This window comes from Cnephaeus nilssonii, assembly GCF_951640355.1.
Source record: "Cnephaeus nilssonii genome assembly, chromosome: 20".
NCBI classification, from domain to species: domain Eukaryota; kingdom Metazoa; phylum Chordata; class Mammalia; order Chiroptera; family Vespertilionidae; genus Cnephaeus; species Cnephaeus nilssonii.
In genome coordinates, this window is record NC_137091.1 from 33,580,795 (window position 1) to 33,608,260 (window position 27,466).

A 27,466-nucleotide genomic window follows, 5' to 3' on the forward strand; every position below is an offset into this window, starting at 1 on the left:
CAATCAGAGGGAAGAGCACAGGTATCCAAAGATTAAATGCTGAGCAAGTTATTGGGGAGAGGTGGTGGGCTTTGAGGGATCTCTCCATGTCTTGGTATTTTCTGAATGTTTTGGAATAGTGTTTTTAATTAGAAAAATAAATAAAGCTCTATTTAAAAGCAAAAACACAACTTGAATTGTCAGGGAAGGGAATGTGGTTTGATGGTGCTTCATAAAAAAATTATTTTTATATATATTTTTATTGATTTCAGAGAGGAAGGGAGAGCTAGAAACATCAATGATGAGAGAGAATCATTCACTGGCTGTCTCCTGCATGCCCCCTAATAGGGATCTGCCCAAAATCCAGGCATGTGCCCTGACCGGGAATGGAACCATGAACTTCTGGTTCATAGGTTAACGCTCAACCATAGGTCAAGCGAGCCACACTGGCCAGACCTAATGGTGCTTTTCAATGAGACCACTTTAAAGCCCATTTATTTAAAATAACACCAAATCACATCGTGAGGCTTTACTAAGCTTTAAATGCCACACAGACATTATGACAGATTTGAAGACCCTCTGGATTGCCCTAATGAAATAAGGCAAACTATTTCTGTAGCACCTGTCCATTACTCTGAAGCACAAATGTGGAAGGGAGAAAACAGAATGTCCCCAAACGTTCTAATTTTTGTCTGACTGACATTTGTAGAGTCCCTTTTAGGCTAAAATGACATGGTTGGGAGCCTCAGCTGAATAGTAGTTGACGATGCCCACAGCACGTGATTTTTTCCACTGGCTTTAATGTGGAATTCAGCATGTGACATGTTTGAATCCTTACAGATGCCCATAAAATTTCCAAGTTTCTCCAAGACTCTCCCTTTACAATGCCTACACTCTTGCAGCTCTAGCACCAGGTAACAAATTAAATCTTAAGAAAATTATCCTACAAAAGCAATGGAAGACATTTCCACAGACAGACGGTCTAAGTGTCAGGCGTGTGACAGTGTCACATCTAAAAGCTCAAGTAGCCTGTGCAAGGCTGGCATAAAACTGTGTTTCCTAGATTGTTTTTCTACCCAAATAATCCAATCTCTGGTGATACCAGGCCCTGCAAGACTACCAATGTCCTTCTCAAACTCCAAAACGAACCCCAAACTCACAGGGACCTGCACCAGATTAAACAAGGCTGCAGGCAAAAAGGCCCTAGGTGCAAGGGCTTATGTCAAGTGAGTCACAGTCTCTGCTCCAGAAGGGAGGTCAAGTGCAGAAGCTTTCAAAGCATTAACCGACTGCGTTTAAAAGGACAAATGCTATAGTGCCCCAAATACCATATAATTTTTTCTTTTCTAAACTAAACTTAGTCCAGAATGAGTCACTAGGATTACTATGAAAAGAAACTTAATTCTTTGAAGCACTTTTTCATGATGCTGGGATTAATTCCGATACACCAGGCCTGTGCTGGAAAGCTCAGAGACGGGCACTACCTTCCACCCCATCTCCACTTTCTCCTCCTAATCGGAAGTCTGAGGTGATTTGTTAAAACTCAGACTGATGGAGCTGGGAGAGGAGAAACAGGAGGGCATTCCAGGTTTCAGGAGGCTCTCCTGGCCCCAACCTGCAGGTGAGGCATTTCCTGCTGCCGCCAACCTGAACTTCCCACCTGAACCCAGCAGGCAGGGCCTGTGACACACCAGCATCCAGCTCGGTGACAGGCACAGGTGGGCCTACAGGTATGGTCTGCCTGCCAGAGACACACAGTCAAAAGGAAGCCACATACTGTTCAATTGTAAGAGGTGAATTGTATGGTATATAATTTATATCTCAATAAAGAAATTATTTTTTAAAAAAGAAAGAAGGAAAGAAAGGACAAAGGAAGAAAAGGAGGAGGAGGGGGAGAGACCAGATCCCCAGAAATTGGATGGGGGAAAAACAACCACCATAAACTCTAGTTATTCACGTATTTAAGGATAGTGAAAACCAGCATCTTTGATTTGCTTTGAAGTGCATCAAAAAATAAGATGAGCCTGGTCAGTGTGGCTCAGTGGTTGAGCATCAACCTATGAACCAGGAGGTCACGGTTCAATTCCGATCAGGGCATATAAGCAGGTTGCAGGCTCGGTCCCCAGTGTGGGGCATGCAGGAGGTGGCCAATCAGTGATTCTTTCTCATCACTGATGTTTCTATTTCTTTCTCCCTCTCCCTTCCTCTCTGAAATCAATAAAAAATATATTTAAAAAAATAAAATGAGTTGGTATACAGACACAAGGATGCAGAAGTGGATAAATCTGTGAGAAAGTAACTATAGTAAAACGTTCATGGTAGAATCTAGGTAGTGAATATACAGGAGTCCACTGTAAAATTCTTCCATCTTTCCTGTAAGTTTGGAAATTTTCATAATAAAATGTTTAAGAAAAATATTTAGCTATTTTTTCAAAAATATGGCGTATATCAGTTACAAAATTTAACCAAAAAAATACTAAAATAGGATACAATTTTTTAATTCCAAAGCATGTCCACCACAGACCCTTTTAAAAAATATAAATAAATATTTATTGTTGAAAGTATTACACATGTCCCCCAATTTCTCTATTGACCCCCTCCAGCGCGCCCACCCCAAGCCCCAGGTCTTCAGCACCCTATTGTCTGTGTCCATGGGTTATGCATTTATGCATACAAGGCACCACAGACTCTCTCTGACTTGGCCTCAGAGTGACTAAAGAATACCAGAAGACGGCATTAGGTTCTCTGTGCGGCCTGCCGAGGGGGCTCAGGTGCACCCTGCAGAAACCAATGGATGTTGGCCCATTGAGCCTAAGTTTTTCCGTCTCTAATCAGAGTCCTTCTCCCATTTCCCACCTGAACCCAGCAGGCAGGGCCTGTGAGACACCAGCATCCAGCTCGGTGACACAGGTGTTTAAGAAAACAGTGATTCCAGCTCCCATTGCTTTGAGATTTACCTTGAGAACGACTGAAAAGTCAACATCCTTGGTTTCCTTCAGGCCAAGCGGAATCAGCGGGATTGTAAACGTCTCCCTACAAGAAGCACAGCACCTTGGTTTGTGAACATTCCTATACTGGCCACTCTGTACCCACAGCCTCCTCCAGCAGCCCAGCTCAGGTCCCCACCCCCTCCTCACATCAACCCCGAACACCAGTTCATTTTCCATAAAGAAGACTCTGGACACATCCCTGTCCTGGTCCCAGCCTAACACACAAGGGCCTATCACCATCTCAATCAGTTTATCCCTCCAATCTCAACCTTTCCTTCAATAACTGTGCTGAGAACCTACTATGTGCCAGGGCCTGCGCCTGGGCCCCACCTCGCCTGCAGCCCTCATCCCTGGGCTCTCAGTTGCCTCCTCCTTGGCGTAGACCTCTCTAGGTGTCTCATCACCTGCATGAGGAAGGCCTTGAGGGTAGTTGCCCCATCCGACAACTAAGTGCTCCTAGCTCCCAGCCCAGGGTCAGGCCCTGGCCAGCTGCTTCCCCTCCACCTCCTCTCCCCGAAACTGACTACTTGGTTACCCCACAGGTTACCCTGGGAGTGTACCCTGAGCCTAGTTCTTAGGGGCAGGGCCAACAGGAAGTGAACCTGGCTCAGGCTGTGTTCTGCAAACAGGGATTTAGCTCCCTGACCTGTAACAGGAGACCTCCTGGGGCTGCTCAGCCCGGCCAGGGGAGAAGGCCAGGAATGCTAAGCAGGGTGAATGGACAATGCAGCTGTAAGCTGAAACTGTCTCTGGGCTGAAGGAAAACAAGGGGCTGTGCTCAAAGCAGGCGAGATCCAACAGGGCGTGTGGCTTCCCCAAAGCCCGCAGGGAAAGCTGGACCCCGCTGGAAGGAGATGAGGATGGGCCATGCCCGTCCCCGCTGTCCTCAGCATCCCCCCGTCCTCACCCCACACAGGGCTGGAGGCAAGGTCTGCTCTTTCGGTGCCTGTCCAGGAGCAGCCGGTCTCCTGAGACCCCCTGGCCGGGGCACCCCAGCCCCACTCTTGGGCTAACCTCTGACCTCCCTGTGTTTCTCATCTGCACAATGAGATTGTTTCTTCCTTGCCTACCTCACAGAAGTGTTTAAAGATCAACTAAGAAAGAGGCAATCTGCTTTTGAAAACAGGAAGAGGGCGGATTCAAATGCAAGGGGGCGTTATGAATGTGCACCTCTCTCCCCTCTGCCCAATGGCCCAGGGGACAACTGGCCCCTTTAGAGCCACATTGAAGCCTGAATTGCATGTCTCTGTGGGAGGTCTTCACAAGGGACATCCCTGCGCTTCAGTACAAGTGGGAAGAGGAAGCATCCGCCATTTATCACCAAAGTTTGGCCCTGCCTCGCCTCCTCGAGGAACTTTGACCTTTTGGGCAAAACACTGGGATTTAATACCAGAGTGTAGGCTGGGAGAAACACTGCACTGGTGCTGATTAGGTGACCAAAACCACCCTGTGAGCCCAGAGCTGAGTGAGCCAGGGCCCACGGACGTCACAAAGGGGAGAACAGAGGTGTCACAGGTCTCACGGGCTAACGCTCTCCCTCCGGCTCTGAAAAGCACACCTGCGGCGTGCAGAGGACTGGGGACCATCAGGAAAAGCACATTCCAAAGATGACTCAAGGTTTTCAAATGTCGTCCTTCTGTTAACCCAGGGATCGATTTTCTGACTGAGTTTCCCCTCGGGCTCCCCTTCCTTTTAAGAAGTTTCACTTCCTCACGCAGAAGGGTAGGCAAACTCTTCTTTGGAGCTTCTCAAAGTTATTTCTCCTTAAAGATGGACAGTTCCCACCTTGGGGTGAGAGACTCCCTGAGCTTTCTGAAAGCCACACCTTAATACCTCACCTCACACAAACACTCCCCCCGCCCCCTATGAGACACTTCTGAATTAGAACATCCGTTCCTCAAATATTTAACGAAGTACATTTCTGAAGTCTCAGTTGCTTCTCCTCAGGGAACTCCCATCTTTGACATAAGAGGCAGTTTAGACATTTTTGCACTCTAGCAACAAAGTGATCCAGGCCCTGTGCATGGTGGTGAGGCCTGAGCATCAAGGGAAGAAGAAAGAGCAACTTGGGCTTCCCTGGCAGGCCGGCTCTCAAAGCTAACCACAAAAGCACTTCCAGGGCATTTTTATGGCTGAGCCACCCAGTTCATGTGAGAGAGGCCATCTCCTTGCCTGGATCCAGCCATGCAGTTCTCCCATAAAACCACGTTCCAAAGGGGCCCAGGACAAATAAATGCCCTTTTGTCCAATGTTCCAATTCTCCAGATGTTCCCAACAAACTCCAGAGGTTCATCCTTGGCATCTTGCTCAACCCCAAACCTAATCATTCCCTTGCTTCCCGAAGTGGGGATTCCTCGCCCATGGGACTACCCGTGCCATTCGTGGTGTGGCACGTTCCGAGGCTCAGAAAGTACCTGGAAGAAGCGTTACCCACACTCACTCTGTGCTCTGATAGACTCCCACTGAGATGTTGAGCCCCTCCAGCTCTTCCTTGAGCATCTGCAGGTCTGAGTTCACAAAGCTCAGTTCCAGGCGCACCTGCTCGCGTACCTTGTGGTTCGTGGCTGCTCTGTTAAAAAAGAGGGGGAGAGAAGCACCCTCAGCCAGATATCCCAGCTGCTTGGTGAGCAGGCACCCCCATCCTTGCAGGGAAGCTCTGAGATACCACCTGCAGATGTGAGTGCCAGATGTGATCAGATAAGGTGTCTCAGGGATGCCAGGCACCTGCCCCTTTTTGAGCCACACCTACCAGCAAATGGCCCTGGACATAGCCAATGACACTGAGCTGCCAGGCATAAATCCTAAGACATCTCTGCAAAGAATCAGCCTTGAGAAGAGAACAGAGAACTGCTCACAGCCACCCATAAAGGACCATAAATTATCCCCTCAAAAGAAAATGGATGAGAAAATAGAGGAGGTAACACTCCCCAGCTCATTCTACGGGGCTAATATTATCCTGATCAAAAAACCAGAGCACGACATCACAAGAAAGCAATATGACAGACCAATACCCTTCATCATTAAATATGCAAAAATCCTCAATAAAATATTAGCAACTTGAACCTAGCTACATATACGATATAAAGGATTATACACCATGACCAAGAAGAATTCACCCCAAAACTGCAAGGTTGGCTTAACACCTGAAAATCAATTAACGTAACATACTATATTAATAGAACAAAGGACCAAAAAACACATGGTCACTTTAATAAATGCAAAAGGAGAGTACAGGGGTCAGTTGGTTATAGCGTTGTTGCAATACACAGGGTTGCAGGTTTTATCCCTGGTCAGGGCACACACAAGAATCAACTAATGGCCCTAGCCGGTTTGGCTCAGTGGATAGAGTGTCAACCTGCAGACTGAAGAGTCGTGGGTTCGATTCTGGTCAAGGGCACATGCCTGGATTGCGGGCTCGATCCCCGGTTGGGGTGTGCAGGAGGCAGCCAATCGATGGTTCTCTCTCCATCTGGCTGGTTTGGCTCAGTGGATAGAGCATCGGCCTGCGAACTGAAAGGTCCCAGGTTTGATTCCTGTCAAGGGCATGTACCTGGGTTGTGGGCACATCCCCAGTGGGAGGTGTGCAGGAGGCAGCTGATCGATGTTTCTCCCTCATCAATGTTTCTAGCTCTTTATCCTTCTCCCTTCCTCTCTGTAAAAAAATCAATAAAATATTTTTTAAAAAAGAAATGCATATTGAAAGAATAATGAGATACCAATACACACCCCTAGATTACCTATAAAAAAAAAGACAAACAATAATGTTATTGAGGATGTAGAGAAACTGGAACCCTCCTACACTGATGAATGTAAATGGCACAGCCACTATGGAAAACAGTTGGGTAGTTTCTAAAAATGTTAAACATTAACTTACTCTCTAACATTATAATTCTGCTCCTAGGAGTCTATATGAGAGAAAAGAAAGCCTATGTCCAAACAAAGACATGCAGGTCAATGTTTATGTAGCATTATTCATGATAGCCCCAAAGTGGGAACAATCCACTGGCAAGCAGATACACAAATTGTGGCACATCCACAGAACAGAAGAGTGGTAAGCAATATGAAGGGAAGAACTTTACCCAAGTTCTCCCGTAGAGGTTTTGACACAGACTTGAAGGCCTTACAGGTGGGTTCCTCATTTTATACAGATTAGGAATCACTGCAAAAACAAGTGTCAATGAAAACCAAGTACGGAGCCGGGCCTTGCTGCACACATTTCCATGAACCACCCAGGCAGGTCCTCAAGCCATCCCTCAGACCGAGTACGGCACTAAAAGGTATGCTCAGTTCATGGGTGAGGACACCTGAAGTCCATTAGCCAAGAGCTCCAGCCAGAGAACAGGTACCTGACCACCACCCCCTCCTCACTGGTGAAAATCCAGCCACCTGTTATTAGCTTTGCTTTGCTCACCACCTGTTCACCTTACCTGCAGAGAGCAAAGTGCTAACACTTCCCCTACAGGCTGCCCTCCCCACTGGGGTAGCTCCTCCGCCTCACTACATATCTGGGTCCATCAGTTTCTGTCCATGATGTATTTATATTTCTTCTCAGTCCCCCCTCTCTACCCCTCCCTTAACCGAACTCCTCCTTGAGGAACCAACACATTTCTGCCCCTCCCCCTCAGATAAAGCCACCTGACCCTGGCTGCAGATGTGACGGCACCTGCCCACTTACGGCCCAATAAAATGTTCACACATGTACATCCGGGCTCCCCCAGCCAGGCAATGAGATGTTGGAAGCTCAGCTTAGTGATTACCATTGGTTTGGGATTTTTTTTGGCCATGATCATCAGTAAAAAGTACATTTTATATCCCAACGCAGTACATGTACACACACCCCTAAAATGAAATTCTCACAAAACCATTCTTTGACATACGTGTGATGCATGCCCATATAGTCTATTCCACTCTAATAGGTTGTTTTATTCAACACAATGGTGTTTGCAACTCTCCAATTTGGATTTTGACGCTAAGTGAGTGCCCAATAATTCATTTCTGGCACCAACTCCCAGGTTTAGCACTGACCCCACAATTATGGGCGTGGTGCCAAAAGACTGCCCCACTTCAAGCACCAGTTGCAAGTACAGGGCCTCTAACCTCGATAATTCACTAGAACAACTCACAGAGCTCAGGAAAACACTTTACTTAGATTTACTATGGTTTATTTTCAAGAGTACAACTCAGGAACAGCCAGATGGAAGGGACCCATAGGCCAAGGAGGGGCAGGGAGGTTACATATCCTCTCTGCCATCCATTTTTCTACCTCTACATATTTGCCACATCTCCTCCCTCTCGATTTGGCAACAATTTGGGAATTAGAATTTGCAACAAATCAATGAACTGCTCTTTGGATAGAGAGTTCTTTGTGTGGGTTACTCTCCAAAGGGTTGGTGGCTAGGCAGGGTTTGGTTTCCACAATGCTGACCTTTGGGTACACCAGCAATTTTCAACCCTTTTCTTCTCTTGGCACACATAAACTAATTACTAAAATTCTGTGGCATACCAAAAAATATATTTTTTGCCAATATGACAAAAAAGGTATAATTTTGATTGATTTACACACAAAAAACAAAAAAACCACCTACCTTTTTGCTCCAAAGTGACTTTTTAAAAAATCTGGTGCCTACCCCTAGCCAGTTTGGCTCAGTGGATAGAGCGTCGGCCTGTGGACTGAAGGGTCCTGGGTTTGATTCCAGTCCAGGGCACGTACCTCAGTTGTAGGCTCCTCCTGGCCCGGGGCCCGGGCCCTGGTCAGGGCGTGTGAAGGAGACAACCAATTGATGTGTTTCTCACACATATTTCTCTCTGTCTTTCTCTCTCTTGTTCCACTCTCTCTAAAAATCAATGGAAAAAGATCCTCGAGTTAGGATTCATAAAAGAGAAAATCTGGTGCATATATTTGTATATAAGGATTTGGGGAATCAAGAATTAACCAATCAATATAATCAATAAGATGCAACTCTATTATATGACCTATATATTTATGGTTAGAAACAGGGCATTCACACTGGACGGCTATTGTTGTGTTGGCTATTGTCATTTTTTAATTTAATAATCAAAGTTGGAAAAGAGGCCCTAGCTGGTTTGGCTCAGTGGATAGAGCTTTGGCCTGTGGATTTAAGGGTCCCAGGTTCGATTCCAGTCAAGGGCACATGCCCGGGTTGTGGGTTCGATCCCCAGTGTGGGGTGTGTAGGAGACAGCCAATCAATGATTTGTCTCACCATTGATGTTTCTATCTCTCTCTCCCTCTCCCTTCCTCTCTGAAATCAATAAAAATATATTAAAAAATAAATAAAAGTTGGAAAAGTGGCCAGTGTTCCGACTAAATAGTGAGGTATTGCATGCTTTAAACATTCTTGCGGCACACTGGTTGAAAAATCACTGGGGTATACTAATGATTCAGAAATCAAATATAGAGTTTGTGCTGTTTCTAGTACAGGTAATGATTTTTCACTGATTCACTTGTGGAAACCAATTCAATATGGTGCATGTGTTCAGCTCCTGGATCCAGGCTGGGGGAATAGCTGGGGGCAACAGACAAGCATAGAATCAGTTGACTCAAGTTAGGAATTAAGACCAGAGCCTTGGTCTCCTCAATACTGATGCCTGCACCTGAGCTGCCTTTCCAGATGAAAAAGAATGGCTTCTACGGGCCTTCTCCTTAGAACATGGCTTTTCTCAGCTTTCCCTTGGGGGTGCACCTCCTCTGAGGCCCTGTGGTCTGGGTACAGCCAAGAGGCCTTGAGGCCCATAGGGATGAGGCAGCAGGCATTTCAGCCCTTTCCTGCCCAGAGTCTTCAGGCCTCCCTGACCACCAGGGGAAGACCTACTCCCATGGGTTTTCATAAAGAGCATGCACATACTACCAAAGTCCAGAATCAGAAGGTGTGCCACTTACTTTGTCTAAGTGATCAACCCACCACGTGTGAACAGGGGAAGGAAAGCCACATTCAATTATTTCCTGAGGCTACTGACCACATCTGCACATGCTTTCCTCAATTGAGAGTTTCTGAGGCCTTTTCCACCATAAGAGTCCCTGTGTGATGATGGCTTCTTGCCCCAAGTCCCACATTTCTTTAACATCCCCATGGTTTATTTTTTAAATGCATATGAATTTTGCATTCTGACCCATATATCTCTATTTGTTTTTGCGCCATTCCCCCTCTCCCAAGTCTTTTAGTAAAAGTATCCTTCCAGGAATAGGCACCCTAGGCTTGCACCAACTGCCGAGGCCTTATTGGAGCAGGCTGGCCTTAATCCATCTGACCCCAAATCCTGCTCTGCCAGGGGTTCAGGTAAACTACAGCAAATGCTGCCTGGTGCTCTCGTGTAGGCAGCCGGTCAGCCGAGCAGCCAGGAGATGGGCCCCCAGCTCATCTCTCAGTGTAAGGAAGGTAGGTCTCAGGATTAGGGCAGGCGCTGAAGGCCATGGAGAGCTTGCACACCCCACTGCAGAGACGTGCACCAGCCCCCTCAGAACGGACAGTGTGAGCAGTCCTTTACCTCAAGTCACTCTCCTTACAGCCAAAGCCACCCCAGGTCACCCCTGGCCCAGAACTTCATGACCCTTTGGGCTGGAGGTCACAAACTAGAGATTTGTGGCACTTGTTTGCTTGACTCCTAGGGTGTTTCTTCCCCATCGTCCCTTGAGCTAGTTGTCAATATGTAAAAATTCAACTATTAGAGGATTAAACACAAAAAAGTCAGATCTACCAGTCCCAACCCGTCACCCTTTTTCACGCCCATGAGGCCCCTGTAGGCCTCAGAGTGGGCCACCCCTGCTCCAGTCCAAAGTTACCAGTACATAAAGCCCAAAGAGGTTAAATGACCTACCCTTGTTCAAAGAACCAGTTAATATAAACTATATGGCAACTTGCTTTAAATTTCACTAAGACTGACTCTGTTTCAGAGAAATGTCATCACATTTCTACCCCAGCTTTTCTCAAGGGGGGGAAGGGAACTGGGAAGAGAGAATATTGTCCTTGCTTAGCCTGAAAAAGAACATTAAAAATACTTGATATCTCATTAAAGAAATATATCCAGTATCTTCCCAATCAAACTCCAGGAAGTTCATGGGCTCCTGGCTGGTACAGATCGGAGAAGACTTTGAAGGGGTATAAACCTGGCTCCTCACGGTGCCTGCCCAACTTCGAAGCCCCCTTACCAATGCAACTAAGGACTTGGACCCTTGCATTTCTGCATTTTGGGGCACATTTTCCCAAATGCCCTCCCCTCAAACATATTCCAACTGCTCTACCTTTATCCGAGGGCTGTGATGGGTAATATGGGAAGTTGAAAACAGGAAAGCAGACAGGCATGACAGCGGGGCCCAATTTATAACTAAAACTACCCCTTGCTGGCAGGGACAGCCACCTCATCAGCAACCCAGGTAAATCCTCGGGGCTAGAGCTGAGCTTGGCTAAACGCCCTTTGCTTTTGGGAAACCGTTGGTACCGGCCGAGTCAGATTAATAAATACCTTCAGGGTTTCCTCTGACAACATTCTCCACAGAGGGGCACTTTGAACCTTTAGGTCATTATGAGAATCATTAACAATACCCCTCCACCCCCACCCCTGCCCGATCTACAACTGCAGACTTGACAATGAGCGTGGGCCATTGGGCCTGAGAAAGGCGGTTTGCTGTTATTCACAGACCAAGACAGACAAAGCTGCCCTAGTTCCCACCTTAGAAACCCCAAGTCTCCTGGTGAGAGAGGGTCTCCCTGACCACCCTTCGGCAACCTCTATCACACTTCCCTTTCATCAACATCCTAGAAACATCTCCTGACACGATTAGATGCTTCCTTGGGTATTAAGGTTCCGCCACAAGAAACCAAGTGTCATGAAAGCAGTCTCATGTGAGTTGCTTGCAGCTTTATCCTGGCACTTCAAACACTACTGCCCCTTAGGAGGTGCTCACCAAACCCATTTGTGGGGTGAATGAACAGGCAAAGCGACTGTAGCCTGCTTCTGGGAAAGCCACGAGTCAGGGCTGCCCACTTGTCCCCTCAGCTACGGAACTGGCTTGTCAAAGTGCCAACCAAAACCAGCAGCCTCAGCATACCGGGGCCTGGGCCTGCGGCCTTCCCAGCACACAGCAGGTACCCCTGGAAACAGGGGTCTCTCCCGAGCTGCACTGGCCACATGTGGTCCACAGTGCTGTGGACCTGACAATTCCCAGGCTTTTCTGGGGACGGGGGGCACTGTCAGCCATTTTAAAAGGTGAAACGCTACAATATCTTCCCAGCCTCCTCCAGTAATAATCTCCCTTCCACCCTGTTACGGAAGAAGCCTGAGAAGAGCTTCCCAGACACTTGGCCATCTTGGGATGTGTGTCCTGGGGCTAGTCCTCGGGTAACAAAACACAGGCACAGCATTGTCGTTCCTGAATCCTGGTGGGTTCAGGGGTGGCATGTCATCGTCTCCTGGGCCTTTGCAGGAATCCATAATAAAAAATGAATGAAAGTAATTCACGTTCTTCATAAAAGAACGTTCGAACACTGGCGGGAGTAAAATGAAAAGGAGAGTCACCTACACCCCCCAACGCTGGTCTTGCTCCCAAGGGCCAACTCTAGTACCAGCTTCTTTTTTCATCCTTTTGGAAATAGTCTGTGCATACACAAAAGCATTTGTACAAATCCTTTAAAACAAACACAAGGCATGCTGTCATGCACCCCCTCCCCCCACTTAGTATCTCAGAGATTTTCTTAAGGAGCAAACACAGACTGATTCAGGAACGAGGTTAGCCCAAATTCCTGGTCAGCAAGCCTCCTCCTGTTTATGAGAGCTCAGATGAGGGCCCCCAGGTGGAGGAGTTGATCCCACCCACCATGCATATCTGTGACTACCAGAGTATTGTGGTTCCTTTATAGAAACCCAGTTTGGTGTATTCACTTTTCCCAAAACCTCTGAGCTATCTGGGCTCCCTAAAGGCTGACCCACTCAAAACACCCATAAGCCATATCCTGCCAGGTTTCGGGGTTCTCTGCCAGGTTTCCAGGTTCGAGGTTCCTACAAGCACTCCACATTTCCTTCGGAGGCTCCAGAAGGCATCGGTCTCACTTCCCAGGCCAGCAGGCATGGTGCCTGCCTCAACTACCCAGTGCGGAGGCAGCATGCAGCTGACAGGAGTTACCCCTAGGACTCTGAAGGAAGTTCAGAAGAGGAAGCTGGCACATGTTCTTGCATTGTACTGAAGGGGGAGGGGAGGGCTCGGAGCTGCCTGTGACACAGGTAGGGCTTCACTGAGTTCTATGCTTGATATGCTTGATAAGTAACTATTTTACCAACAGAGCATAATAATGAGTGCCCCAGGAGTATTGGGCTGTACTGGGCCCCTCTCATTAGAGGGATGGACACTGGCGATAGAAATACCTCCATTCCCTCCTTTTTGCCTTCCTTACCTTTAAACATTTAACACACAATTACCAAGCAGTGATTCGAGACCAGGCACAGTGCGAGGCGTAGAGAAAGTAGACAAGTCCCACTGAAAGCAGGGAAAAGAAACATGAATACAACAATGGGACCATCCTCCAGTGTCCCTCTATCCCCAAACGCATGACAGGCTAGGTAAAAAAAACTTGCCCCTAACACAACCAAGCTCTAGCCGAGAAAGGGCCTGCTCCAGGTGCCAGGGATGAGAAGGAGACCCAAAGCTAAAACCGAGAATCGGAGAGAAAGCTGGACAGGCCTAGGAGTTTAGGAATCGGTGGCAGGCCTCGGGGGAGGCTGGGCTCCCAACGGAGGCCGTGGAGCCAGCAGACACCTACTTCAGAAGGTTTTCTGCTCCCGTTCTCATCCGCACAGCTTTCAGGATCTGTTGGTTCAAGGCAGCCCTCTGATTCTGCAGTTTGCTCCGGCCAGTTTGTGCAAGGGGGTTGCAACCCTAAGGGAAAAGGAGAGATGCCCCAATCAGAGGTCAGCCACTCTAAAATTGATGACAGCATTTAATAGAACAGAAAAGGATTTTAAAAGTACACTTTTCTAAAAACAAAAGTAACAACATGGAAAATATTATATAAAGAAAATAAAAGTCACGTATCATAATATACTCCAAACAGCCACTGTACATTGGTTTCTTTTCTCCGCATGTATTTTATATACACGTTGTTATTTTCCACATTAGTGGGTGTGTCAGGAGTCCCCCAGGTCAGCCCCCGGGTTTGGAGATTCGCTAGGACGCAAGGACTCGGCATGCAGTTGCACTCGTGGTGAAGATTTATGACAGCAGCTTAGTAAGGAGGCACAGGTGGATCAACGAGGAAAAGAGAGGAATCATTTCAGGCTTCTTTGTGCTCTCTCTCTCTCTCTCCCATGTGGTCACAAGAGCACTCTCTTCTCCCAGCAACATGTATGCGATGTCTCTGCCCCGGTTGGCCCATTTGAGAATCAACACCCCGGGGTTTTATTGGGGGCTGCTCACAAAGGCACCTTCTGCCTAGCACGTACCAGAGTCTCAGGCTCCCAGGAGGAGAGCAGGTGTTCATTGAGCCACATGGCTTTTATCATCAGTCTAGGCACAGTAAGCCAACCTTATCAGTTTGGGGAAGGAGGCAACCCTCCAAGAGCCAGGCTTCTAGTCGCCACGAGGGAGCCAACCTTGCAAGCAGGCCTCCCCAAGGATAGCAGCCTCAGGTATTCCGCACAGGGCACAGGAAGGTTCCCATGTTTTCTCCCTTCACACGCGGTCATGAAAATTTCCTTTATTATGAAGTGTTCCTCAAAACAATTACTTTAATGATTGTATAATACTGCCCCCTTAAAAAAAATTTTTTTTTATTGATTGATTTTAGAGAAAGAGGAAGGGGGGGGATACACTCAAATCCCGGGCTGCCCCCTTTTTAGGATTTACCATGTCCTTATAGTTGAACAGTTTCCAAGCACCTGCGATAAGTATTCGATGCATATTGGTGAACAGGTAGCTTCATAAACTTCAAGTTTTTTCTTTAAGTATATTTCTAGGGCAGTGTGATGGGGTCTAACCTCTTTATTTATTTTTTTTTAGGGATTATACTTTTTTTTTTTTTACTATATTTTATTGATTTTTTACAGAGAGGAAGAGACAGGGATAGAGAGTTAGAAACATCGATGAGAGAGAAACATCGATCAGCTGCCTCCTGCACACCCCCCACTGGGGATGTGCCCGCAACCAAGGTACATGCCCTTGACCGGAATCGAACCTGGGACCCTTCAGTCCGCAGGCCGACGCTCTATCCACTGAGCCAAACCGGTTTTGGCAAGGGTCTAACCTCTTTAAAGGCCCCACACACTAGAGCCCCATTATCTTCTAGGAAAGAAAAGCACTCCCTCCCCGTTCTGTGTCCCCTCTCCCTAGTCGGAGGCAACCATGAATCTACCTCCTGCCTGCGTATATTTGCTTATTCTGGACATTTCACATCCGTGCCATCGTACAAAATGTGGCCTTTGTAATGGGCTTCTGTCAGCGTACCGTTTTCTAGCTTCATCCATGTACCTAGCATGTGTCAGTCCTTCATTGCTTTTTGTCCCTAATCCGTCACTGTATGGACGCACCACGTTTATTTATGCGTTCACCAGTTGATGGACATTTGGGGGGTGCTTTCCCTTTTTGGCTGTTGTGAATAGGGCTGCTTATTTGTGTGTAACTTGCCGCGTGGTGATGCTTTCCTTTCTCTTGGCAATTCATCTAGGAGTGGAACTGCTGTGTCATGTGGCTAATTCCATGTTTACCATTTGAGGAACTGTCAAACTATTTTCCAAAGTGACTATACTATTTTACATTCCCGCCAACAGTACAGGAGGGTTATCATTTATCCATAGCCTCACCAATACAGCAGGTCCTCGGGTTACGTCAGAGTCCCGTTCGTACGGCACGATGTGACGCATCGACGTAAGTCGGAACCCACCGACATAAGCACTTACGTCACTCACATGGAGCACATACACAGCAGTAATGAAGTTAATCCGTAAAAAAAAAATTTAAAAGAAAGATAATAATTCCTGACCTTTACTTGTGGTGAATAAATAATAAAAACCATAACGCACATATGCACATATGTCAAAATGACAGAACTTTTTTTTTATATAAATAAGTGGGAGATGGCGACGTAACCACGAAACGACGTACGTCCAGTCTGACGTAACACGAGGACTGCCTGTACTTGTTATTGTTTATCATTTTTATTATAACCACACGATTGTGTGGTTATCTCACTGTGGCTTTGATCTGCATTTCCCTGATGGTTCAGGATTTGAACATATTTTAGCCATTTGTATGTCTTCTTTGGAGAAATAACAATTTAGATTTTTTGCCCACTTTTAAAATGGGTTATCTGTCTCAACTTGTTGGTAGAATTAAAAAATATTATTTTTAATCTTTGCCAAGTTGATATGCAAAAACAGGTATCCTCTTCTTCCAATTTGCATTTATTATTAGTGAAGGTAAACGTTTTTTTTTCATATACTATTGATCACTTGAATTCCTTTGTTGGTGAATTATCTGTGTTCTTTGTCCATTATTTCTTGGGATATTTGGATTAAATGTTTCATTCTGAAAAGTTTAAGATCCGAGTAAGTTTCATTTTAACCTAAGGTATTCTTCCCACCCAGCAAGTAGAAGCCCTGGGATCTGAGCAAAGGCTCCATTCCTTTCTGAAGCTTATCTTGAGGTTCTGCCCACTGATAGAGCTGTGGTCACTCCCTGGGAGTGGCTGGCGGGCAGCACTGGTGAGAAGACTGCCCTTTTTCTCCAGCTGTGTCATTGCCAAGCAGCTCTGCGCACACCTGGCCTCCACTTGAAGGCGGGAGAGTGGTTTATCTACAGCCCCAACCTTCTCAGGGAATCCCCGTATCAGTGGCCTTTGGACTATTAACTCAGAAATGAATGGCGTTTCTCCTTCTACAAAGATTTCTCATTCTCACTTCCCAGCGGGTTGCCACCCACCTGTCCCCTACACAGCCCTCTTATTTCAAATTAGAGATTCAGAATCTGAGTTGCAATCATCTTAAAATTAACAAAGTATTAAATGATCCCTGATTTAAAGTAAAAATCAGAAAACTAATTATTTTTTCAGATATGATGAAAATAGCTTTAATATTAAGCTAATTTAACATTAAAGGGCTAAAATAATTGCCAGCCTCTCTCCTTTCCACTTCCTAAAATTACTATGAAGGGATAGTTCAATCTGACTCAAAATTACATGGTTCATCAAAGCTGTGTTCCATTTGACAGAGAAGCTTTAATGACTAATTCCTTTACGTACATTCCCAGAGCTTAAGATAAGCAGCCAGTCCAGCTCATAGATAAGAACCTTTCTTGCTCCTATACTTTACCCAACTTCTGGCTGGCCTGGAATTGCTACACCCTAACCAGCCCACAGATGTGGGGTCAAGTTTCTAGATAAGACATAGGAATGTTTAGGATTAGATTTGACTGAGTAATCAGACCCAAATGACATTACTTCTTACAGACAAGTAAGAATGCTAGGCCTGCTAGAAACACCAGAAATGCCCATGGGGTTATTCGAGGCAGTGAGGGTGGGCATGGGACTTGAGCCCAAGTCTTTCCTGGCACTCTAAGATGGGCTGTGGGGCAGCCTGAGCATGTGTGGGAATGCTGAGACAGCTCACCTGCCCATCTCCTTCACATGCCCCCTGGCTGAGGGCTGTCCAGCATCACTGCACATCCTTTGGGCACAGTGACCTGTGTCCCACGCTCCCTCCTCACAGCCCAGGATGGTCAGACATGGTAAATCCATACTCCACACCTCCTTTCCAAGGGGAAGAACATCTGACTCATGCCTGGCCATTTGGAAAATCAAAGGCCCCTAGCCCTGAGATTGGTTCAGGGTGAGCAGCTGACATAGGGCCATCAGTACCCTTCAGGCTTCCTTTTCCGTATCAGCTGTGAACCTAGGAGGATGTGAGACTGGGCAGTGCTATAGCCCCCTTACCACAGCAAGGGACTGTCTCCCCAGAAATAAAGCTAACCCAGGGGAGCAGAGCTGAGAAGCTGAATCTCGGTGGCAACATTTGAGCCGCAGGTCAAGCCATTCCTCTAGACTTCTGTTACAGGAGGCAATGCATCCAACTTTTGAAACTGAGGTATAATTTACATATAATAAAATACATATATTTTAAGTACATATAGTTCATTGAGTTTGGACAAATGTATAAATCTGTGTAACCACTACTCCAGTAAAAAAAAATTAAACATTTCTATCACCATATACTTTTGCCTGTACTAGAACTTCATATTAATGGAATTATACAGTGTGTATTCTTTTGTGTCTGACTTATTTTGCCCAATATTTCAGATTCATCGGTGTTGTTGCACATATCAGTGGTTTGTTTCTTTTTAGTGTGAGTAGAATTCCATTGTAGGGATGGTTCACAGGTGTCTATCTGCCTAAGCCATTTTGGATTGGACTTTTCTGGCACCCGCAACTAAAACAGTCCTGAGAATAAGTTCACCTAGAGCAGTGGTCGGCAAACTGCGGCGCGCAAGCCACATGCGGCTCTTTGGCCCCTTGAGTGTGGCTCTTCCACAAAATACCACGTGCGGGCGCGCACGTACAGTGCGATTGAAACTTCGTGGCCCAGGCACAGAAGTCGGTTTTCGGCTCTCAACAGAAATTTCAATCGTTGTACTGTTGATATTTGGCTCTGTTGACTAGTGAGTTTGCCGACCACTGACCTAGAGCAAGGGTGGGGAGAACTTTTTCTGCCAAAGGCCATTTGGATATTTATAACATCATTCGCCAGCCACACACAATTATCAACTTAAAAATTACGTTGCTATAAAAATGCTCCTAGGTTTATTGAATTTCAAGTCCCGCCTGTGGTTGCCTTGGCAGGACATGCCCACCCCTGACCTAGAGTGAAAACTCTACTTGTCCGGCATGCCCTTAGTGTACAGTCAGATTGTTCAGCTGGAAACAAGTATATTGAAGAGCAGGGCGGCCTAGGCAAACACTGAAGACACCTGATTTGAAAGCAAGGGAAGGACACTTAGCTTACACCTGCAGAGACTGGCACTGAAGCGGTGGATAGGCCAGGCCCCCGGGAAGGCAGACAGAGAAAGAATGCATCAGTCTTTGCTCCCAGACTGGGAGCCTGCTCTGGGCAGGACCTGGCGCCTGGCACCTTCTATCTGGAGAACTAGGGGGTCCTTTTTACACACAGCTACAGAAAAAAAGCCCATACATGTAGACGTGTTTCCAGCAAACTGAGGACACAGTGTGAGCTTGGGGTCCCCAGGTCAGAAGTAAGACGGAGTGAGGGATGACAGTGCAGGATCTCCTGGCTAGAGACCCTCAGATAGGGCGTGGGGAGCAGGTGCTTTCTGCTGCTTCTCTAGCACAGATATTTTCTCTGCCTTTCTCACTCCTTCCTAGTTACGTAATTCCTCACTCAAACACCAAACTCTGGAAACAGAATTGTTTGTTTATGAGTTAGCCAGAAGCTGTTAACCAGAAAGCACAGAAATAGCATGCAATACCCTGCAATATACAAAAACGTTTCATTTAACTCTTCACCACGCTAGAGATTCAGGACAGGTTGGATGAACAGAATCCAGCTTTTCCACATCCATAACAATTAAAACATGAATCTAGCACTTGGAAAGAGCCCTCCTGCCCTCCCGGATCTCCGCCTAGGTTCAGCTGCCTCCCTACAGCATGCCAACCCATTCACCCACAATATGAATCAACACTCAGCCATAACATTTAACTAGAGGCTCCCTTCAGTCAGTTCTACAAATCTTTATAAACACCTACGGTGTGCAGCTCAGGTGTTTTTCCACATGCTGAATGAATAGCAAAGGGTTACAATCACAAAATTTCCACGCATCAAATGTATTTCTAGACCCAACTAATGACCTGCTTATTTCAACCAACAGGATGTAGTCACCAACAGTTAATAGTCCTTATCTAGGAGGTGACTGTATTGGGTGGGTGGGGGCTGGGATATTTCTAGTCGAGTGTGATTTTGTACACTTCTGTAATTTTACAACAATTTATGCTACTCTTATAATACAAATAATGTTGAAGAAAAAGAAACTACTTCTGAAATGGCTTTCAATCACCTGCCTTTTCTCTTCTGACAATCCAATTTGAACCCTGGGACTTCCTGAAGGCATATGGCCATAGTGAACTCGTGGGTCTGACCGGAAAGGCCAGAAAGACTTGTATCTCTCCCCATCTCTGGGGCTGCAGGCGAGAGACCTCACTTGCGCTGGCACCCCTTGCTGTCCACTGTGGCACACACTCAGTCCTCTGGCTGGGCTGCACCTGCAGTTTCACTGTCCTCTGTGGCCACCTTTGTGTCATGAGACTCTGGTACCTGAGCCAAACGCGGAAGTGGTGATCAGCCTAAAGCCAATACCTGGTCTCATCAGGTGGTGTCTTGGAACCCATCCAAACAGCCCCAGGAAGCAAGGGACATTTACAGTGTGAGTGGTACAGCTCATCACCCTGACTCTCCTCTGAGTCACCATGAAAATTCTATTTCTGCCAGGGGACCCCTCCTGGCCAGGATCCCAGAGTGTGAGAAGGTATTTGTCAGACACACCCTCTGGGCTTCCAGGGTGCACCAGTGCAGTTAGGCAGGCCTTCCCCGAGGCCATGACCAGCCTGGGTGCATGCAGCCCTGGGCTTTAGGACTTGTCTCTGACATTGGTGGGGTCTAGGGTGGGGAGGAGGCAGCATCACAAACCTTCACATCCCTCCTCCTCCCCCGCCTGGGAAAGGATTCCAGGCTCCAAATACCTGGAGGGACATCACCACTCCCCAGTCAAGCTGGAGCGGATGAGCCCCCGTGACCTGCGCTCCGTGGCCTGGCCCAGCAGAAGGCTTCCCCACACTCGTGTATAACATTCAATTACACCCCCTGAGACGAAGGGTGCAGGGAAGGAACTGGGAGGAGCTTCTGCCTTCAGAGCTGGAGCCTCCAGGAGGCCCAGAGTAAACAAGACCGACCATAAACCAGGACACTGTGAACCTTGGGGCCCTCTCCAGCCTGGAGGTTCTATGAATAAGAAACAGCGTCTCCTCCAGCTCCAGAGTAAAAACAACCGAGCTAAATTCATTTTGGGTCATTAGCGTTCCCCGAGGACGCAGAGGCAGAGATAAGGACTGACAAAGCGGCACTTTGTGAGGACTCTGCTCATTTAGGCCCTTTCCGTAGTCCCGGGGAACAGCTTTCTCTCGTTTTCCTCCAGCTGGTTTTCTCTTGGCCAAGAACAGGTTTTCCTTCGGGTTTTAAGCCCACAACACCTGAGGAGCCCGGGAGCGGGCCCTGCTCTCAGGATGCAGTGTGCCAGAAACTTGCTTTACTCTGCGTTAACCATAGGACAGAACACACATGCTTCAAAGACTTCCATTAGATGATCTCACTCATCTAGGGGAAATAATGAACAACATAGACTGATGAACAAGAACAGACCCAGAAACAAGGAGGCACGGATCGGACTGTCGGGCCTCAGAAGGAGGGTAGGGGAGGGTGGGGGTAAAGGAGAGAGATCAACCAAAGGACTTGTGTGCAAGCATATGAGCCTAACCAGCGGTTAAGGACAACAGGGGGGTGGGGGCCTGTGTGGGGAGGGGTGTGGGATGGGAATGGGGGATGAGGACAAATATGTGATACCTTAATCAATAAAGAAATTTAAAAAATAAAATAAAAAATAAAATAAATGAAAAAAACAAAGACTTCCATTAGGATGAGCATAAAAATATATGTTTAGGGAAAAAAACACTCCATTTCCACTGGTCTTTCTCTTAAGAAAGTAATTTGTAATACAGTCTTACAGAGCTGTACCTTTATGTGAACTTATGTAAAGAAAGGAAAAAGGGAGAAGCCACAGAGGAGAGAAATGTATTGTGGTAGATCCGAAAGTGTTCTGGTTTTTATTTTTACTTTTTTTATATTTACTTACTGATTTTAGGGAGAGAGAGAGAGAAACATAGATTGTTGTTCCACTTACTTATGAATTCATTGGTTGCTTCTTGTATGTGCCCTGACCGGGGATAGGACACACAGCCTTGGAATATTGGGACGATGCTCTCTAACCAACTGAGCTACTGGGCCAGGGCAACTTTTTTTATTTTTAATCCAAAGACCCGCATGCTGTCAGCCCAGGTTGCTGGGAGGTGCCCATGCCCGACCTGGGGTCAAGTTGCGTTCGCGTCCTTAGGTTCTGTACAGCCAAGTCCTGTAAAACTCCAAGAAGACTTTGACTTATCAGGGGCTTCCCTCTGCCAATGACCATCTCACACATTGGCTCAGGTACCAGCACAGTGGATTTTTAGGCAATTAATCTTCATTGTACGTACAAGTCACACAAAGCTATGGACTGTGGACACCCCACATCCCACTTTTTGATCTCTGTTCTAAAGCCAACAGCCGATTCCTGTCCAAGCATGGACCAAGCTATAGGACAAAGCACCAACTCCCCTCACGGCTCAGCACGCCAGGAAATGAGGCCCACTGTGAACAGAAGCCATACTGAATCAGGCTCAAGTATGCCCCAGAAGCTGACCGCTGTCAGGGTCCGAGCTGTCACTCAATAAATGCGTTGGAACGAGTGGAGCAGAATGGCATTTTCAAGAAAAGAGGAAGGGGAGGAAAGGTAGGATAAAGAGAACAGGATGGCCCAACTGGCGTGGCTCAGTGGTTGAGCACCGACCTATGAAACAGGGCACATGCCTGTGTTGCCAGCTCTATCCCCAGTAGGGGGTGTGCAGGAGGCTGCCGATCAATGATTCTCTTTTATCACGGATGTTTCTAACTCTGTCTTCCTCTCTGAAATCAATAAAATATATTTTTTTTTAAAAAAAAGAGAGAGGGAGAACAGGATGAAAGAGAAGCTCGACTTTAGTAGAAACTGATTTGGTCCTGTAAGAGTGCACAAAATTCCAAAAACAGGACGGGAGAGCCTGCTTGGGGCAGCCTATATGATTCCCCGACTACATCTCTAGTCTGGAGGGTCCTCACTACTCCTGGTTGGCTCACCCACCCACAGCAGCTATTTCCAATCCTCGAATCCGGACTGGCCTCCTGGGACCCCTCCACCGCTTCTCTTCTCCCCCTTGAATCTTCAACAAACCCACCCTACCCAACTTCTTCCCCTTCACTCAGCTTTAAAAAGGCTCTAGACTTCTCATTCTGAAACAAACCTGCCTTCTTCGCTCTTCTTTAACCCCATCTCCCTGCAACAACTATCTTCTCTGCCCTTCTCTCCTGCCACTGCCACATGGACTCTTGGCCCCAACTCTCATTTACTAACAACCCGCAAGGACTAAATCCTAAAAGACTTAAGTCTTCTGACTTGTCAACCTCGCTTCTTCTCCACTAAAAAGACTCTCTCAGCCCAGCCTGTATGGCTCCGTTAAGCTTTGACCTATGAACCATGTGGGCTCAATCCCCAGTAAGGGGCCTGCAGGAGGCTCCGATCAACGATTCTTTCATCATTGATGTTTCTATCTCTCTCTGCCTCTCCCTTCCTCTCTGAAATAAACAAAAAAATATTTTTTAAAAAATACTTTCTCAGCTTCCTCAACACTGCTGCTACCCTCCTGAATTGCCTCCCATCTCTCTGCCTGTCCCTTAAGTGGAGGTACTATACCCTTCTGTATTGGGTCCTTTTTCACAATATCCCACAATAGTGGCCCCAAAGCCACATACCCAGCCAGGGTGCTCTTGGGGCTGCCAAGTCCTCAGTGTAAACTCCCCATTGGAACCACTACATGGAGGCCTCAAGTCCATGTGCCCCCACAGCAGCCTCCTGGGTCCCCATGTCAGTGAGGCACAGGACCATCCACTGAGACACCTAAGCAGACCTCCCAACCATATCCTATCCATTAGTTCTTCCCTTCCCTGCTGACACTGCTGTTAACTCAGGCAGGCCCTCATCATTTCAACCTCCTCACTGGATCACTGCCTTCAGTCTGTTAGGGGTGCAGGCTGGTAGGCAGGATGGATGGGGAGACTGTGTTTGCACAGCATGTTCCATAATTGCCTGAAAAACCATCAACAGTCCATATCAGAGTAGGAAGGACAGAGACAATGGAGATCCAAGGGTCTAACCCCAGGCCCCAAACTCTCACTCCCCCCTGCCTGGCTCCACCACGGCCTCTCCCCCATCTCCCAACCAACCAACAACTCAGCTGTCAGAGTGGTCTTTCTGTGACATGAGTCTCACATGTCTGGTCCTGCATAAACCACTTTGATGGATCTATGACTCTCTTCCCATGCATTCGGAAGCACACTGCCCCCTCCCCAACAACCTCCACACCCCAGAGGCTTCCGTCCATTCGTCTCAGTGGGGTGTAATTTAATGTTATACACGAGTGTGGGGAAGCCTTCTGCTGGGCCAGTCCTCGGAGCGCAGGTCATGGGGGCCCATCAGCTCCAGCTTGACTGGGGAGTGGTGATGTCCCTCCAGGTATGTGGACCCATCCCCTTGGAGCCCTGAATCCTTTCCCAGGTGGGGGAGGAGGAGGGATGTGAAGGCTTGTGATGCTGCCTCCTCCCCACCCTAGACCCCACCCTTGTCAGAGACAAGGCTTCTTCTCTACCTATCATGCAAGGAGCATTTGTTTTACGTCCAATTAGCTTCTACCACAGATCAGGAAGGGTTCAATGCCAGCACCTTTTATTTATTTATTTATTTAATAAATTAAATATTTATTTTATTTAATCCTCCCCCAAGGGTATGTTTTTATTGATTTGAGAGAGATGGGGAGAAAGATAAACATCAAACTGTTGCCTCCGGTACACGCCCGAACAAGGGTCGAACCTGAAACCTAAGTATGAGTCCGGACCAGGAATCGAACCCGCAACCTTCTGGTGTAAGGGACGATGCCCCAACCAACTGAGCCATCTGGCCAGCGTAACATCAGCACCTTTTTTTTTACATTCTTTGGACTGGTATGATATAGCACAATGATCATTACAAGGTCTCCTTTTTCAAAAGACATGTTCCTCGTTGTAAGCCAGTGATTCACCTAATTTCGCACCCATTATTCTCTTATCCACAGAAGCTGCATCTAAAAAACATCCAACTCTGGGTCTCGTCATGGCTCCCTGGCTATCGACTCTTTCCCGAGCACATCCTCCCCCTGGAGAACCTGTTCTGGAAGCCTTGGGAACCTAACCCTCACAGGTGTTCTCCATCTCTTCAGTCCCTCCCTGGGTCATTTCCTCCAGATGGTGCGGTAGTCCGGACCTCCTCCTGCTCAGAGCAACAATTCAGGGAGGAAATGAAGTCCCAGAAAGAGGCAGCAACTCGCAGGAGGCTATAGAGCAATTTTGTGGGGGTGGAGGTCAGGTTCTGGGGCGCTACGACTGAGATCTAGTGATTCCCAGGCCTTGCCTCCTTCTGCAATTCCGTGCCCTGTGATCCTCTGTCCCAAATGCCACACATAATTAGAAGTTATAATCCTGTAATTCCATGATGACATCTTTGAACTTAAATATACCTTAAAACTACTCTTTTTTTTAAAATGCTAAAAGCAATCCACTTAAAAAAAAAAATGTCCCCACTCTGTCCTCACCTGTTTTCCTGATCCCCCTCCAGTCCTGCCGATCCCCTGGGGGTGACCGCTCCTCACCAGAAAGCAAAAGCCTCACAAGGAAGGAGGAAGAGGCCAAGTCCCTTTCCCACTGGACCATTAGACTTTGAACAATTAAGAATTGATTTTTCTGTGGGAAACAGTTTCACTTCCCTGTTTATAATTACACACTTCACCTTCGGTCATATATCTTACAAAAAAAAAAAAAAAAAAACAACCATCTCTCAACCCACCCAGTTAAACCTGGCCAAGCTCCAAAGGCTATTTTTAGACTGGCGTGGACCTGCAAGGAGGAAGGGTGGAAGGTGTCACCGACCCGAGGCTCAAAAGCATCTTGGTAGCCCTGGCCTTGCCACCTGCGGGCACCAGAACGTCCCCGCTCCGCGGGCTGGCATCGCTTTTGAGGGGCTGCGCGGGAGGCCTGTGTGTGTGTGTGTGTGTGTGTGTGTGTGTGTGTGCCTGTGTGTGTGTGTGTGTGTGTGTGTGTGTGTGTGTGCGCGCGCGCGCGCGGAGGGTCGCCAGGACACGCCAAGTGACTGCGAAGCGCGCACTCGCCCCGGGTGTCTCCAACAACCAAATAAATCACGTTTGCCGCGCTCCTGCCCTCCAGGGCGACTTGGGGTAGAAGAGGGGGAGACGCCCGAGGTCACCTCCCACCAGCAGCTCTCTCTCTCCTGCCCTCTAAAAAGTCAAAGAAACGGGTACTGGAAGCATTCTAGAGGCAAAAGACCGCCAAGCCGCCTGGGGTGCTCCCTCCATCTCCACCCATGCCCCGGCCAAGCGCTCGGGTGCAACTGCGCCGCAAAGAGGAGGAACGGGTCCCTTCCCCAGGCCCACCCTCCCGGCCCCGGAAGCCACCTGCTCTCGGAGGCGGGGTACGTGGCCGTCCTACCCCTCCTCACCCGGAGCTTCGGCCCGCCAGCCCCAGGCCGGCGCGCTCCCTCCCCCTCCGGCCTGGCCGACCCCGGCCGTGCCCTCCACAGCCCGGGGAAAGGAGGTCTGCAGCCCGCAGCTCGCCGCCCTCCCGAAGCCACCAACCAACCTTCCGAAAGTAGCCGTCGTCCTTCTTCTCCAGCGGCTGGGGAGCCGCGGGCAGGAGAGCGTCGGTCATGCTGGCGGCTCGGGCACCGAGAGCCGACTGAGGCTGAGCAGCCGCTCCGGCCCACGAGAGCGCTCAGACCCGCCCCGCTCCGCCCCGCCCCTCCCGCGCGGCCGCCCTTCCAGCCCCCTCCACCCACCACCCCGGGCCCCCGCCCGGAGGCTTGGAGACCCGGCGGGGGCCGCCTAGACCCCGCCCAGCGCCCCGCCCCGGCTCCTGATTGGCGGGGTGGAACCGGCGCCCCAGGCGGGAGGCCGCGGCGCGCTACGGTGGGACCCCCAGGTCGCGTAGCTCTGGCTCTCCCGGCCTCCGGGACCTAATCTCGGCGTCGAGCTGTCTCAGCCTGCGGTTCAGGGGCGCGCCGGGGTCCCCGCGGCTGCAGCTAGCCCAGGCTGGGGACCCGGCCCTGCGTCTGGAGCCGTGGGGGCGAACGCAGCGAACTAGGTGAAGTCGCGGCTCCTCCCCGCGACTCCCGTGGACAGTGATCAGACCTGACGCCACGTCGAAGGCGAAGCTGGACCCCGGGGCCGAGTCCGTCCCGGGACGCTAAGGGAGCGTGGGCTGCACCACCGAGGGCCTTAGCCAGGTGACTCAGACCGGTTGGCGTGGCCGTCCACTCCCTGTCCCCCCATCCTCGCTGCAGAGACTGGCAGGTCGATCCACTGGGAGATGCAGGCGGCTCCGGGAGATGGGGTCCGCCCATGAAGGGGTCTCCAGAAAGGGTTTTTGTACTTGACTCGATGGATGTCCTCGAACACGTTTCTGAACCACCGCTTCAAACCCAGTTTTTCTCAACTACAAAATGGGGCCGGGTCACCCTCTTTGGCTGGTCGAAAGCATTGCAACAAAG

General features: G+C 48.3%; 1 protein-coding gene across 1 annotated transcript in view; it reads right to left on the reverse strand.

Moving 5' to 3' along the window:
• Nucleotides 1–26,689, reverse strand: part of RHPN2 (rhophilin Rho GTPase binding protein 2) — a 48,337-nt gene extending 21,648 nt beyond the window's left edge. The window contains exons 1-4 of the mRNA XM_079800277.1: nt 26,560–26,689; nt 13,740–13,855; nt 5,410–5,538; nt 2,937–3,012 (exon numbers count right to left, since the gene is read on the reverse strand). Of these exons, the coding sequence (XP_079656403.1) occupies nt 2,937–3,012; nt 5,410–5,538; nt 13,740–13,855; nt 26,560–26,628 (390 nt within the window). The 5' untranslated portion in view covers nt 26,629–26,689. The remainder of the gene's footprint in view (nt 1–2,936; nt 3,013–5,409; nt 5,539–13,739; nt 13,856–26,559) is intronic.
• Nucleotides 26,690–27,466: the final 777 nt, after the last annotated feature.